Below are 15,875 nucleotides of genomic sequence, written 5' to 3' on the forward strand. Positions count from 1 at the left end.
CCTCCCTTCAGCAGTGCTGACCTCAGAGAGCAACCAAAAATTTGGAGGCACATTTTCTGATCCACATTTATTTCCTCTTTGCCATTGTTCTCTGCTGTAGACTCAGCCTCCTTGCCAGGCCATTGAGGATGCTTCCAGGAACCAAATTTTGTTGGTAATTTGTTGACAAACCTGCAGCTCCCAAACTGTCCAGCATTAGAAAATAGAAGGTTGCTGTGCTACCCTCCACCCCAATGGCTTGCAGAGTGATTAAAGATAACTTTAATTTGAGGCCTGGAGCTCAACAGCTCCCAAAGGATTGATAAAATACATGCAGCAATCTCCAGTTCCACCTCTGGAGGCTGAACTCTCCCTGGATGATTAACGACAGTTATTTCCTCCTCTCTCCCTGCTGCTGGAGGAAGCTCACTCCCTGAGAGGTCCAGCAGCACTCCTGACTACTGAACAGCAACATTTGCAACCAGACAAAACCTCCAACAGAACCAGCCTCAGAGGGCCAGGACAGCACCACATACGCCCAGGATAGATCTTCTAATAAAGAAATTGGGGTAATAGGGTCAGGCTGCCTGAGGCAGACCCAGCTGTGCTGGTGAGCAGTGCAGTGGGAATGGGAGCCAAGAACTCCCCAGAGACACCTTTGGGGCTGCTCCATGATGCAGCAATGCTAAAGCACCTTCCCCTCCCAAGAAAAACGAGCCTCCCAGCCCAGACAGAGAGCAGCTGCTGTTGCTGTTATCCTCCTTCAGTGTCTGTTGCTGTAACCTGAGGCTCAGAGGGAGGCAGTGTGAGTGGGAAGGCAGCTGCCTATTCCTCATGGATCTGTGTCCTCCACGGCCACTGTGCATCACTCCAGGCCAGAGGCAGCCAACACTGAGAGTTAATATGCTGTGAATATCCCTGCTCACATCTCCCCATAAACCCACCTTTTCCTGGCTGGTGTTTGGGAGGGTCTGCTCCCACCTGGACACACAGATAACCCTCCAGTGCTGCTCTTATCAGACAGCAGGTAGCAGTGATAAGCCTCAGCTGTAGCAAGGAGAAACCCTTTGAGTGTGAGCCTGTGACAGGAGTCTGGAGAGGAAAGCAAACCTTCTGGGTACCACAGCCCCAGGGAACCACACTCCTGGGAGAGGAAAGGATCACAACATGCATTTCCAGAAGAGGTGGAGGAGGAGAATTCAACAAGAGCAAAGAACTCCCTCGGGAAAGCTTCACTTCCAAATATAGATTTTAATATTTATTCAGTACAGGACCAGTGAAGAGAACTGGGAAATAAGGGAAAGGCAAATTATTCTCCAGAGCCCAAGTGAACATTTCATACACACGCACTCCTCCCTGGAGCCACATCCCACATCTTCCCCATCTGCTGGAGCACAGGCCACTGCTCACAAGTCCAGGAGGAATCGATTGACTTTTTTCAGGTATTCTGACTTCAGGTAATCTCCCAGCTCCTTCTTTGTGACCCACAGGTAATCTGCCTTCAGCTCTGCCTGGGACAAGTCACTGCTTTGGAGGTAGGCTTTGAAGAAGAAGACTTTGGCTCCCACGTTATTCTCAGTTCTGATGGCCCTGGGGAATTTATACTTGTAAATCCCATATGGTGCATTCCCCAGGACTTTGGCTTGAATGTGATCTCCTGCAAGAAGCCAGCAATGCAAGAGGAAGACAGTAAGACATAAGAACACAGAGCAACAATAACTGCTCCCCTGTATAAGACAAACACAGCATAACCCATTCCCTGTATGTGGCTCATACTGACTGTTCCCTCTTTAGCAGAAATACTGACAACTGTGAAAAAACTGTGCATTTTCTCATGAAAAATCAGCTCGTTTGGAGACCAGAGAGGTCTCTCAGAGTGGCAGAGGGAGGAAGGGGAGGGTATCCAGCTTTGCCAATCTTGAGTGAAAAGGAAGGACACGTTTGCCATCATTACCCATCTGCCACAAAAGCTACTACAGGGCAACAAGAGGGAAAGAGGAACCCAAAGCAATCCCAGACATTTAGGGCTGGCTGGTGATACCCCAAAATCAGACCATGATTGCCAGACATGGCACTGCTGCTGCTGGCAGCCAGAGATCCAAACTCACAGTGTGCCAACCCACTGCCATAACATGCCTTTTCCTAGCAGATGGGGAAAGATTTCAGATACAGCAGATGGCACATATCCCTCAGACAGGGCACTGCAAGAAAACCACTGGGACCAACAAGAAGGAGGGTCAAGCTACACACCCAAGAATGTAGCCATGGCTCGCTCAGCTGTGCTCCGTAGTGTTTCTCCAGGCTGCCACTCCACTTGAGGCAGGAGCCACAGCTCCTGGTTACCGATTTTCTGTTTCACCAGAAGCATCAGGTTGCTGTCCAGCTTCCTGTTCAATGACTTTCGATCATTGCTTTTATCAGCATCTGCCAAAAACCAACATGTGATGGAAACAAAGTCTCCTGGCAGCATGCTCTGATCCCCTTGATTATCAACCCTCTGTGCCTCACACCCAGCAATAATACACGAAGATGGACACATGGAATAAGACAAAAATCTAAGACAGGAATGCTCTCAGTCATTCTGGAAGTCATTGCAGGATTCAGCTGCTGTTCTCCTTCCCAGAAGGACTCTATAATAAGCAGCTTGGATGTCCACCTTCGCAAAAATCAACAACAGCACTAACAACAGAGCTTGGGAACCAAATGACCAAACGTTTCTGCTGTCTGGAAACCCCATCTATTTTCATCATTTTGCCCTGGTGAACACACACATTTTTGCAGCACGGGAACACTGATTTCCCTGTCAGACAGTTAATTGCACATGGACTGCCACAGAGTTAAGACTCCCTTTAAAACAAACAAACAAAAAGACCCAAAAACACCTTCCTTTTACTGAATTGCACTCTGGCAAACAGTCTGGGTGTTGTCCCCCAGCACGAACTGCAGGCTGCACCTGTTATCCGCGGGGCAGCTTTGAACTGCAGGAACTTCTGCTCCCATTTCTCCTCCAGGTCCTGAGCCATGATGACCGTCTGGCCGTGCGCTTCATCCTCATCGAACAAGCTTTCCTTCTTCCTCCTCAGCTGCTCCTCCTCCTCCAGCTTGCGGATCTCATGATCTGAATAGTGGCTCTTCTCCAGCTCTAGCTAAAACAGCAACATATTCTTAAGCCACAAACACCATAGGTATTAAAATGCAGAATTAAATAATTTCCGACCTAGCAAACCTAAGGCAATGGGAATTTCCTGAGGTTGAGCAGGGCTCCCCTGCTTGCAGCAGGAGCGTGTGACAAGGACGCCAACAGCACGGGGGAAGGCCAAGGGAGCACCAGCAACACCCTCGAGATGCGGTGCGAACCGCCCGCAGAGCACTCGGGGAGCAGCATCACAGTGTGTGCAAGGCCGCCAGCCCCGGACGCTCCTCTGCCCTCACGCCCGAGAGCGCCATTTCCCCACGCACACGCATCCCCCTCTACCTGCTCCATGAGCGCCGCCACCTCTTCCTCCTCCTTTTCCAGAGGCTGCGTGATTCGGGGAAGCCTCAACAAGCACATCGCCCCGAAAAGCCTCCACGGGCGCTCGGCGGCGGCGCTGCACAGCCAGCGGGCGCTGCCCGCCCCGCGCCGCGCCAGAGGCGCCGCCATGGCCCCACAATGCCCCGCCATGGCCCCCGCTCCCGGCGTGCCCCGCGCCGCGCCCGCGCGGGTCGAGCCGCCGCCAGCAGCGCCGCCATGGCGCTCACCGGGCAACGCGTGCTGGGCTGGGGGTGAGCGGGGCGGGCTGGGGGCAGCGGGGGGACAGCGGGGGGACAGCGGGGAGACAGCGGGGGGACAGCGGGGGGACAGCGGGGGGACAGCGGGGAGACAGCGGGGGGACAGCGGGGGGACAGCGGGGAGGGCTCCCCTCGCTGCCGGGTGGCCGCCGGGGGGTTGCCGCTATGGCTGTCCCGCTCCCCGCGCTCAGCGGCCGCTTCTCCCTCAGGGCCCGCGCCGCCGCCCTGTGCCGCGGGCTGCGCACCGGCCCCCCGAGGCTGCAGGACACGGCGGGGGCGGCTGCCAAGGAGACGGAGCAGCAGAGCGCGACCGAGCAGAGGTGAGAGCCGGGGCCAGGCCGCGCCGGGAGGGCGCTGCCATCTGCCGCTTGCTGCGAGGTTTTATCGCCTTCGCTGGGGTTTCAGCCGAGGAAGGGGAGGGAGCCGCTTGACTCAATCAGAAACGCAGCTTGTGTTTTTCGGAGGCTTGATCCCTTCTTTCCTTATTTCCCGTTATGAAATGAAACTTTGTAATATTTAAAGAGCGAGGCCTGATAACTCTTGCTTTGCTCCTCAGCTCTTCAATCCTGCAGAGGAACTCCATGAGATGGGATGGCAAGGTTTATGAAGAGGTCCCGATAGCTCACATCAAAGCAACGTACAACAAGTAAGCAAATGAGCTGCTCCATTCCTGCTCTCGTGTGAAATAAAAGCTTAGAACCCGCGGTTTGGCCTGTCATCATTTTGATCTAAAGGTTCAAAGAAAAACAGCCAGGGGAGTGGAGTTCATAGCTGGGAAGATCTCTCTTGATTTAAACCTCATTGCTGTTCAGGGAGCATAACTGTCCTTGGAGTATCTTAAAAGCAATGAGATTGGTTTTATACATTTTGATTCCATTCTGATATGAATAATCAGATGCTGCTAGTTTTAACAAAACATTACTTCCAGCCCACTGCTCTAGCACTGTTTCTGTACAGGTGTTGAGAAACTTATCCTATTCTCCATGAGAGACAGTTGAGTTTCATCAGTGATTCCTCCTGTGATATGTTACTGCTTAAGGCTCGCTCAAGTTCTAGAAGTGTTTTGTGCATTTTTTTTTTTCAGTAGAAGAGATAAAATGCAGTAGAGGTGGGTCTGAAAGGGCTGAGTGGGGTCTGAGGTGTACTTAAGAAGCACACCTTCTCCAGAAAGGTTCTGCCCAGGTCTGTAAGATGACCAGAAGGTCACTGCTGGGTGCTCTCGGCAGTGGGTTTAAGTGGGATACTTTGAAAGGGAGGCAGAAGTCCTGCAGTCAGCTGTGCCAGTAAGGTGAGCGAGCATCTGGAGAATAAATCTTTGTTCCAGCTTGCCTCTTCCCTTTGCCCCCGCCGTTCCACAGCACCCACATCCAGGTGGTGAACTTTGACAACCGGCCGTTTTCCCGCACGTCCTGCGGCACAGAGGGATTCCAGAACGCCAAGAAGGGCACTGCCATCGCAGCCCAGACCGCAGCCATGGCAGCGGCGGTGGTGAGTCCCAGAGATCCCACCTGCAGCGGGGAGCACTGCCTGCCTGCACCTAGGCACCAGCCTGGCCCACAGGCAGCACTCCTGAGCCGTTCTGTGGGGCTGGAGCAGTGCCACAAGTTTCATTTGCACACAGACAAAGTGTGTTTGAAAGAGCTGTTAGAAATGCCCTGAGTGTGAGCTGAACTGTGCGGGTTGTGATTGGAAAATGTGTGATTGTAACTTGAGCCTGTCCTTTCCTAGCACCCATCTGCATAGCCTCCTGTTTTCCTAAGTGAATATTTCTCAGTCGTTTGGGGAATGTGACCCCTGAATCACAGCAGTTCCAGTTTTGCACCACAGGGGACTGAGAAATAACTGAAGTTATTGTCTGGATGCTTTATGTCTGCTCTCTGCCACAGAACTGAGCTCCAGCCAGCAGTTCCAGTCAGAGAAAGTGATGTTCTTGCACCTGTAGTTTACAGCTGCATAGAGTATATTGTAACTCTTTCTAAAAAAAAAACATGTAGGTGTCCAGGTAGAGGATATGAGGCTGGCTGTGTCGCAGTCCTCATTACAGCAAAATGAGGCAAGGTTAAACTGAAAATCCTTATCCTAAATTAGGTGGAACTCACTCCAGCCTTTCATGCCAGAGGAGTTTGGTGCCACTGCTGGCTAACAGCTTATTGTGGTTGACTCAGAGGGTATAAGAACATCTTCACTATTAATCTGTACTTGTTGGAGCCTCATAATAGCTGCGTAGCTGTGCTTGGACAGATTTATTCTGTCACTGTTGAAGTAGTTAGTACGTTAATTGCACCAGAACACAATGACAAAGAGAGCCAGAAGAGCTCCCTCCACGTGGTGGCAGCAGGGCTGTGCTGTACAGCAGTTCTTCATTTCCAATTTGCAAGCCCCTAGAATTTTTGCACTGGAGGTGTGGACTCCTGCACAGCAAATCTAAAGCTTGCCTGCTCTTCTCATTTACCTTCCAGAAAGAATCCACTGCTCACTGGGGAGAAGTCGCCACATTAGAGAAGGGAAAACAGCTTTGAGTTAGTCCTTGTTAGTCCCTTGCCACTTCAGTCATGTATCCATGGGTATGTCCTTTCCTGCCCTGGCTTTAGGTCACAGATGGTTTGATTTGAGAGCTTTCTCTGTGTGCAGAGCTGATAGTCTAGCACAGAAGTTCTCTTGAACTGCCATGACCATACCCCAGCGTCCTTTGCTCTTAATGTCTCTGCAATAATCCCCATATATGTCTTCAGTATCCATTACTACCTAATTTTTATTTTTACTTTAATACTGTTATGAAAATGAAAGACACCAGGGGAGCCAGAGTTTATGTCAGAGTGAACACTAAGCAGTTGTTCTTTTCACAGAAAGCACGTGCGAAGGGTGTACTGCACGTGCGAGTCATGGTGAAAGGACTGGGACCAGGACGCAAAGTAGGTGTTGGAGTTTCTTTTCTATACTTTATTTTCTCAGCTATCATGGATGTTTTCTAAACTCGGGCTGATCTCAATTAACTTGGTGTTTCTGTAACTGATATAAAGGATTCCTCACCCAAGTACCCATTAGTAAGTTATTAGTCACTAGAATTTTAGAGTAATACCATTTTAGAGGTAGAATAAAAGCTGTGTTTGGGACTTCTTATGGCTAAAAAGTAGGAAAATTAATGGGAATGTTCAGGAAAGGACTAGAGCAGATATGTTTAAACTGGGTTTTCTGATATGAGTTACTTGATTTTAAGAATTACAAAGTGAGAAGCAATGGAACAAGTTGATTTTCAGATGGGGGACAAAACTGTTTTGCCCTGAGCTTTTTCCCTTCTCTGCTGCTCTGTGAGTTGATAACTGTCATCTGGTGTCTCATTGCAGGCTGCCATCAAGGGGCTGACCATGGGAGGTTTGGAGGTCATCTCCATCACAGACAACACCCCAGTCCCACACAATGGCTGCCGCCCACGGAAAGCCAGGAGACTGTGAGGGCAGTGCAAGGGACACACAGCTTTCAACATCAGTTCACAGGGACTGAGGTGAATGTTGCTTCTGTGATGGGTTCTGGAAGACCACCCTCCCTGGAAGTACTTGTTGAGGGAAGCTTGGAGAGACCATGCTGAGCCTTAAAAATGCAGGAGGTAGAAGCTGCTGGTGAAAGCAAGAATCCGTGTATTCCCTTAGTGGGAAGCCTCTTGTGTACAAAGTTTGTTGATTAAAATGTTGGTCTTTTGACAGCCATTCCTGCTGTGTTCCCAGATGTATTTTGGCTTATTATTGCCTTTTGACTGCTCTCTTCCTCTTACCACCATATGTGGCTCTTGTCTAGTCCTCCATGCCATTAGTGCCCTTGTCAGGCAGAAGGAGAGCCTGAGATCTCGATCTCCTTGTAGTCATTTGTAGTAAACAACTGCACGGGGTCAAGTCATCTTCCTTCCCTCTTTGTCTCACTGCTCACATTGGGAAACAAGGCATGGAGTAACTCTTTCCTTCCCCCTGGCTCACAGAGCTACATATGCCTTATGAGAGGCAGCTCTCCCTGTTCAGAGAGCACCAGGCTGGATCCATTCCTGGCAAAGATCTCTTGCAGTGCTTTGTTTCACCCAAGCTGTACTGACCTGCCACTGATCTTGGCAAAGGAAAGCACCACTCTTTCTAAAGGGGCTGCTGGGATCTTGCCAGGTTTGATGCTTGCAGTCTCTTCGGCCCTGCCTTGTGCACTACAAACTGGATTTTCCAGGGTCCTGGGGAAAGCAAGCAGGGGTTAGTAGGCCCAAGGAATAATGAAATGCTGCCAAGGAGATACAAAGCAGTTAAGTCTTGAATTGCACCTCTGTGTATCCACAAGCAGCAGGAGCTTGTTGTGGGTCTGTGATGTATTATCACTGTCCCAGCTCTATCCAGAATTTCTGCCAAGAAAATATGTCAGGAGCATTAAGCAGGGAAGGTAACAGCAGTAACTGACTACAGGATTGATTTGCTGGATGGCAGAGGCACAGTGCCTAGCAAAGGGCATCTCATTGAAATCCCTGCTGCCAGAGAAGCCCTGGCCCTATACAACATGCTCTGGGCAAGTATTTCACCTGTAAACATGGTGTATTTTGGAGCAGCCAGCAGTTCTACTGCAAATGCAGAATCTTCCTTTCTGTTATTTCTCATTCTGTCATTCCTCTGTAGTTTCTTAAATTGCATAGTTAACTATTTTCTTCCTCTTTAGAGAAAGGGTACCATAGCAACAAGGCAGAGAACCTCCTTCATGGGGTTGAATGGCATACGGCAGGTTTTGAAAGAAATCACTGCTTAGAAAAGCCTGTTGAATTGCATTTGACAGGAGAAAACAAGATTTAGACAAATCTCCTACTTTAGTCCAACTCTCTGAATTTGAAGGGAGAGTAGGTGATCTTAAAGGGAAGTTCCTTCAGCTGTCACAGATTTGAGTGAGGAAACAAGGCTCTTCCATAGATGTTTGACACACTAGAAGAGTTTCCCCCTCACTCCAGAAATACGGCTGCACTACGGACTTAATATTCTGCTTTTTAAGAAGAAGACAGCAGGTCAGCCATCAACTGCCAAGATGAACTCTGAGCATGCAGGCAGCTGGCTGGGGAAGGGGTGTGTGATGTGCTTACAGCAGGGCTGGGCTGATGTCTGCCCTGCACAGCAACCAACCTGACAAAGGAGGGGCACCAGGCTGTGCTGGTAGGTTTGTCTAACACATAGAAAACCAAACACTGCTGTTCTCTACTCCAGCTTGTTCACTGCATCAATGCAGAGGTGCCCATGTTACATGAAGATGGTCGAACAAATTGAAAAGATTGTGAAGAGATCTGTGGGCCTTCTGAAATTCAGGAAAGAGTATGTGGGTGAATTGAGTCAGAAAACAGTAAGAATAAATCTTCACCTTACCCAGACTTAAAATCAAGGCTGTGTCCTCTGTAAAGGCTGCTCCTTAACACTCTTGGTTTCTGTTTGTGAAAGTTGTAGGAAGTCTGCCAGTGCATCACCACTGCTTATACAGTGAGAAGCTTTATATCCCTCCCTGCCCTGCTTATTTCTGGTAGCTACTCCCACTTCCTTTGACTGACAGTGCTCTAACACCCTCTGCACTGGACAGAGGAGGCTGACACTGTTCTCAGTGGCTGGGATCTGTACAGTATGATACAAATCTTCCAGACCCCCAGCTCCCTGTACTCTGAGCTCCCCAGCACAGTATTTCAGTTGTACAGCTGAGGTGAGGGAGCACAGCTGCACAAAGCAAGGGCTCAGGTGCTCCTTCCTGCACACACTGTACAGTGGAAGAAGGTTTAAAACTCTTGTGGTTCGTGTTGCAGAGAATTAATAGACACCAATAGTGCTTAACGATTTCCTTACCCTTCAAATGAAACTATTAATTAAGGGCCTGGTTTTAGTCAGCCACTGGTGTTTATGAGTTCTAATTGCTTTTCTTGGCATCTGGGTGGAAACCGTTTTCTACTAGCTAGCATTCCTCCTGAGCAGCAATTACTTTATTTGTCAGTAGCATGGCCACAGCATTAGCACTCTCATTAGGGTCATATCCTTTCCCTCTGGGCTTCCCTATTGCTTTTGGACATTTCTCTCTCCATTCCCTCCTAACTTGATTCCCTACACTCAAAGATTTTTTTTTTTGTTTGTGAAACAATCTTAAAAACTGCTGCTGGCTGCAAAACTTCATCCCAATTCAACCCTGGCCTTTCCTGAGATTTTGCCTTCCGTTCTAAATGAACGGTCACATGGCCCTCTCTCCATTGTATCCCTGTAAATCCTTGTGTAAAACACAGAACAGTCTCCTGACTTACAGATAAAATGCTGCCTCAGGTCTGTTTACCCCTTACTGAGTGCCACATCACCTTGGGGAGTTAGTCTAACTCAGTTACCCTTCCCATAGACAGGGATGGCACCTGGTGGCCTGGAAAAATAGCCCTCAGTCATCTCCCTAATAGTGCATTATTCTGCAAAGAGGAATTACTTCCCTATCCCCAGCAACAAGGACTTTCTGCCCAGAGCTGCAGCTTTATCTGCTGAATTGGTGATTGACTATTTCTTCCATGAGCATCTCAGTGAAAGAGTCAGGCAGCCAATTTGGATGCCTTTATGAGATTCAATTAAACTGTTAGGTGATGTCAGTGTCCTTTAACAGCTGACTGTACACACAAGCAGGCAAGAAGGGGGAGAAGGGGGCAGACCCTGCAGTGCTAATAAACTGTAGCAGCAGGGGTGGCTTACGGCAGCCCGGCTGCAGCTGTTAAAGACATCTGTGCAGGTTTTGCTGGCTTTCCCTCTGGTGTGGGAATACCTGGCTCAAGATGTGCACAAAGCAGGTCACTGAGTAGGTGTTTATAACCCTAAAGCACCCCCGGGAGTCTTGAAGAAGTAACAGTTCAAATCAGGTTATGTTTTTGCACTCAGACTTGGGCAGATAATCATGGTGCTGCTTTCATGGCTGGCATCCCCACCTGGCCCCTCTTCCCTTCCAACCTCAGCCCATGACCTCTCAGACCAAAAAGAGATAAAGGGCCCACGGATTGTTTTTGTGCTTTTCCAATGCTCTCCTCTCCCTGAAGAGGCATTAATAGGTACTTGATGGCAGTAGGAACTGCTCAGAGGGTTTACTAATGAAGAGCCTAAGAGCATCCAAGTCCCCACACTGACGGTGAAGCGGGGCTACAGGGTCCTCTTGGGGAGATGTAGAGGGGAGCCAAGCCTCGATGCTATTTTGTTTTTTTGAAACTACTCACACTTCCTCTGCTGAGTTCTCCAAGCTTCCCCTGCACTAGTGCCACTTGGCAGGGTCCTCTAATATTTCCAGAGTCCATAACCCTCCTCCTATGCCCACATCTACTGAGAGTGGAAGCTGTGCACCTGGACCCAAACATCTCAGCAGGTCTGGAGCCCTAACAGCCATTGCTTGGGAGAGCTGCTTCTAGCAGCAACCTCACTGCTTGTTTTTCTCAAAAACAGCAAGCAGAAAGGAGAAAGGATTGGGCACAAGGGGCTCCTCTGCACAGCAGCAGGCAAGGCTTCCCACCCACACAGGGCTCCAGGTAACAAATAAAATGTGGGGCCCCAGGCAGGAGAATGACATATTTCACCCATGAGTCTCCCATCTTCTGCCCCTTCTGCAGGTCCCAAGGTGGGGTGAAATAGGACTCATCTCCTCATGTACCAGCCTGCAGGCACACAACCTGCTCCCTTAATTGCCAGCCAGGCTCTCACATAGCCCCTTGTCAAGATCTGGCCGCTGCCTTTTATTTTGCTCCTGCCAAAATTCACAGAAATAGCAATTTCCTGAGCTGCCAGGGTCAAACTGACCAAGAAATGCAAATTACTTTAGACTGGCCAGCCCTGTGGACTTCTTAGTAAGGCTGATGGCTGGAAAGCAGCTTTCTCCAGCACTGGGAGATGCTCTGGGACAATGATTTCAAAACCAGCCCCATTTACCAAAATCCACCCAAAGAAGTGATGCTGGCTGGGAAGATCCCCTTCCAAGTGATCCTGCAGCCAAGAAACAACAGTCACACAGTGTAAAACTGGAACAAACCCTGCTTGGCTGCACAGCAGAGCTGCCCTTCCCAGCCCTTATCAGAGCCAGCAAATCAGCACCAACATCACCTTCAAACCTGAGCCCTCTCTGGGGAAGCAGCCGATGGGGGATTTAGGGGGTAGGAGGCAGGATGAGGAGAGATTAACTCAGACTTTGCTGCCCGAAACCAGACAGGCTGCACAGCACAATCATGCTGTTGAGATGACATTTGTCTGTCCTATGTTACAGGAGACCCTGTTTAGCTGCCAGTTGCTCCTTCTTCCTTACAAAGAGGGATTTTACAAGCATTAAGTACTAACCAGTCAGGGGTAAACCAGTGACCTACCTACGCTGCTGCAGGTATCAGCACAGATAATCTGCACCTTACCCTGACTTCAGGACCAGCCCCAAAAAAATAGGCCAGCAGCAAAGAAAATTATCCATCACTGTCTGAGACAACGGAGCACATGCTGGCTCTGCACTGGGGGCATTGCCAGTGTTTTGGGATGGGATCCCACAGGCAGGGACAGTGCCAGCTTGCAGTAACTCCCAGGATGTGTGCTCAGCCCTGCAGCTCAGCCAAGGCTCCATGCTGCTCACCAGAGTGCTGCTCAGCACAGAGTGGGGCTCAGCACAGAGTGCTGCTCAGCACAGAGTGCTGCTCAGCACAGAGTGGGGCTCAGCAGAGTGGGGCTCAGCAGAGTGGGGCTCAGCAGAGTGCTGCTCAGCACAGAGTGGGGCTCAGCACAGAGTGGGGCCCAGCACAGAGTGGGGCTCAGCAGAGTGAGGCTCAGCAGAGTGGGGCTCAGCAGAGAGTGGGGCTCAGCAGAGAGTGGGGCTCAGCACAGAGTGGGGCTCAGCACAGAGTGGGGCTCAGCACAGAGTGGGGCTCAGCATAGAGTGGGGCCCAGCACAGAGTGGGGCTCAGCAGAGTGCTGCTCAGCACAGAGTGGGGCTCAGCACAGAGTGGGGTTCAGCAGAGTGAGGCTCAGCAGAGTGCTGCTCAGCACAGAGTGGGGCCCAGCACAGAGTGGGGCTCAGCAGAGTGGGGCTCAGCACAGAGTGGGGCTCAGCAGAGTGCTGCTCAGCACAGAGTGGGGCTCAGCACAGAGTGGGGCTCAGCACAGAGTGGGGTTCAGCAGAGTGGGGCTCAGCAGAGTGGGGCTCAGCACAGAGTGCTGCTCAGCAGAGTGGGGCTCAGCAGAGTGGGGCTCAGCAGAGTGCTGCTGCTCACCAGAGTAGTGCTGCCCAGCACAGAGTGCTGCTCAGCAGCGTGCTGAGTGCTCGGCCGCAGTCGCGGCTCTCCCGAGCGCTGGCGGCACGGCGAGGCCGTTTCCATGCGGATGGGCCGTTTCTCCCTGTTGCTGTGGTGACGGCGCCGGGCGCCAGCGGGTCGGAGGCGGGAGGGCAGGATGGAGGATCCTATCTCCCCGGAGCTCACCAAGGGCACTGGGTACATCTAATCCAGAACTGCTCCATTTTAGGCTCCCAGGAGCTATCAAATGACCAGCTCAGCGAGCAGGCACTCACAGTGCTCCCCGCTGCTCTTAACACCCTAATTTCACATCCAACTGCGGCCAGATGGCCCTGGCAGGGCTTCCCTGCCACCTGCCTGCTTCCCACCCCTCCAAGCCCCTTAAGCAACTGGTCTCACACATCCCAGCTGCAGCACCCCCAGGCTGGCGGGGTCTGGCCCAGGGCTGGGTGTCTGTGCTGCCCCATCCAAGGTGACCAGAGCTGCTGGGGCACTGGGACAGTGACAGTGTGCTCTTCACCCAACTCTCTCACACCCTCCTGCCTCCCTACCCGATGCTGTTGCAACACACCTGGATAGAGGAAGGATACTGGCAGAACTTGTGAAAGAGTAGCTTTCAGAGGGAACAATTCACTGCCAAAAACAGAGGCTTAAGGAGTCCTCTGGGCAAAGCCAGGGCTGCTCTGGACTACATTTGGCATTTTGCAAAGCTGCTGGGTAGAAGGAAAGAAGACAGGCATGGAAAGTAGAAATAACATGTTCCTGGCTTTAAAAAATCTGAACTCAAACTAGTTTTGTCATCCACAGAAAATAAGCTCCTCCAAAGGCTGCAGTTCATACCTGGACAAAGCAGAATGCAGCAAATGCAGGGAACTTGGTAGTGTTATCCAAGGGCCATCCCATCACATTCCTCCATAACTGTCCTCAATTCATTGATCAAGTGAGGACCCACGTTACCCAGCTGCTGCAGCACAGCCCTGAGTGGCCAGAACCAAAGGCAATTTGTCTCTTTCCAGTTCTCCTCACAAGACCACAGCAGTTGGCTATGAATTACCAGTTTCCAGATTGCTGGTTTAAAACTGCAGTATTTTTATGTCAAAACATCATTAAAAAAAAAAAAAAAAAAAAAAAAAGGTGCCATTTAGTGTTTTCTCCACTATTTTCTCTAGTGTTTTCTCCAGTATTTTTCTGAGAACTTATTTCCTTACACAGGAAGTACAGCTCTTCCCCAAAAGAAACAAAGTAAAATCAGACCTTGGCAAACAGCTCTAGCAGGGGCTGGGGCTCCTTGAGCCAGCACCAGGCTGGAACTGCACTGTACAGCTCAGCCCACAGTCCTGGAGCAAGGAGAACAATAATAAAATAAAAAGCCATTTCACCATTCCCTCCTCCTGAGTATTTGACCAGAAAAGCTTTTACAACCATATAACAAGACAGAGAAGCACAAGATTCAGACACATCAATGACACAGACTCTGGAACTTGCATATCAAGGACAAAGTAAAACAACAGAATCCTGTCCCATTGTCCACAGAACATCCCTTTGCTGTGTGCACCCATCTGATAAAGGCTCATAGAAGGACAAAAGCTGGGAGAGGGCCACATGTCTCATTGCCATCCCTTTACCACCTCTCTGCCCACAGCCCTGAGAGATCCCTGCAGGAAATACTGCCAGAAAAGCAGCAGAACAGATCATAAAGAAGAAAAACAAAGAGATTTCTTAAAGCATCAGAAATCTGATTCTTCTAGCTGGGTCAAAATGACCAAGGGAAGAGCTTAATAGATGCAGCACCTGAGCAAAAGGAAGGTCATGTCAGTACACACAGGCAGCTAAATCAGGGCCAGCCAAGAGCCCTGGAAGGTTAATTGATGGGAGTCTTTAGTAGAGACACATCTTAAGCATATCCATATGTTTGACTCTAATGGGATATCTTTGCCTTGCTGTCTAATGCCTTTTATATAAGAAATAATGCAACTGTCCTGTTTCCACTACTTTCTTTTTTTCTTAAAGCGAAGGCAGTACAAGAAGTAACAAAAGATGGGATTTTGCTGCCAGTCAAACCAGTCAACATGATTTCCAGCTCAAGCATCTCCTTGTCCCTTAGTGCCCATCTGAAAAGCCACAGGCTCAAGAGCTTTCTGGTGTGCTCAAGGTCTGCACAGGAAAGCATCTGAGAAATGGAGGACAGGATCAAAGGAAAATCACTTTCATGCTCAAGATGCACATGGTTAGGGGAACTAACACAAACAGGGATGCTGCAGAGTGCTCAGCCAGGCTGTTGTGCAAAGAGGCAGGGAGCAGCACATGGAAAATCGGAGTGCCTCAGCCCAGCCTAAAAGCAGTGGACAGACTGCTCTGCCAAGCAAAGTGTGTTCAGCTTTGTGCTGGTTTTGGCTGGGGCAGTTACAGTGGATGGAGCCCTGCTTTCCTGGAGATGGCTAAACACCTGCCAGACCATGTGAAGTGGGAATTATTTCCTTGTTTTGCTTTCCTTGCATGTGGCTTTTGCTTTACCCATTAATCTGTGTTTATCTCAACCCAAGTCCTCTCACTTTTACTCTCCTGACTCCCTCCCCAATCCCACTGGTGAGGAAGTGAGCAAGTGGCTCTGTGGGGCTGAGCTGACAGCTGGGGTTAAACCACAACAAGCTTTCATCCCTTGATCATGCAGAAAATTACCAAAAGGTTAGATAAATGCTGTAAATGAAATAAAGGAAGAGTCCCTGAATACAAGTTGGGCTAGTAATAATATACAAAGAGAAAAATGTAACCAAGAATTCCTCTCCTGGCATTAGTTCATGTAGACAGGAATTTGAGAAATCTGCAGGAATTACAGAAATGCCTCAGGTGGGAACATTCTTAAGCA

The 15,875-nt window shown here is 49.9% G+C and overlaps 2 protein-coding genes across 2 annotated transcripts; one reads left to right on the top strand and one right to left on the bottom strand.

The window, feature by feature from the left end:
- Nucleotides 1-1,210: 1,210 nt before the first annotated feature.
- Nucleotides 1,211-3,643, bottom strand: MRPL46 (mitochondrial ribosomal protein L46; the record flags this gene model as incomplete). The annotated part of the gene is made up of 4 exons (XM_079318298.1): nucleotides 1,211-1,636; nucleotides 2,230-2,403; nucleotides 2,933-3,125; nucleotides 3,455-3,643. 4 exons carry the CDS (start codon nucleotides 3,641-3,643, stop codon nucleotides 1,386-1,388), a joined length of 807 nt encoding a protein of 268 aa, XP_079174424.1. The 3' UTR covers nucleotides 1,211-1,385.
- MRPS11 (mitochondrial ribosomal protein S11) lies at nucleotides 3,606-7,454 on the top strand. The gene is made up of 6 exons (XM_079318299.1): nucleotides 3,606-3,744; nucleotides 3,960-4,070; nucleotides 4,307-4,396; nucleotides 5,109-5,238; nucleotides 6,597-6,662; nucleotides 7,095-7,454. Exons 1-6 carry the CDS (start codon nucleotides 3,632-3,634, stop codon nucleotides 7,200-7,202), a joined length of 618 nt encoding a protein of 205 aa, XP_079174425.1. The 5' UTR covers nucleotides 3,606-3,631; the 3' UTR covers nucleotides 7,203-7,454.
- The last annotated feature ends 8,421 nt before the right edge of the window (nucleotides 7,455-15,875 follow it).

The sequence above is a fragment of the Erithacus rubecula genome (genome assembly GCF_903797595.1).
Source record: "Erithacus rubecula genome assembly, chromosome: 14".
Lineage (NCBI taxonomy): Eukaryota > Metazoa > Chordata > Aves > Passeriformes > Muscicapidae > Erithacus > Erithacus rubecula.

Coding starts and splice junctions, on each gene's coding strand:
- MRPS11 (XM_079318299.1), top strand. CDS start 3,632: ATGCCCCGCCATGGCCCCCGCTCCCGGCGTGCCCCGCGCCGCGCCCGC. Junction 3,745..3,959: donor CAACGCGTGCTGGGCTGGGG/GTGAGCGGGGCG, acceptor CTTCTCCCTCAG/GGCCCGCGCCGCCGCCCTGT. Junction 6,663..7,094: donor GACTGGGACCAGGACGCAAA/GTAGGTGTTGGA, acceptor GTCTCATTGCAG/GCTGCCATCAAGGGGCTGAC.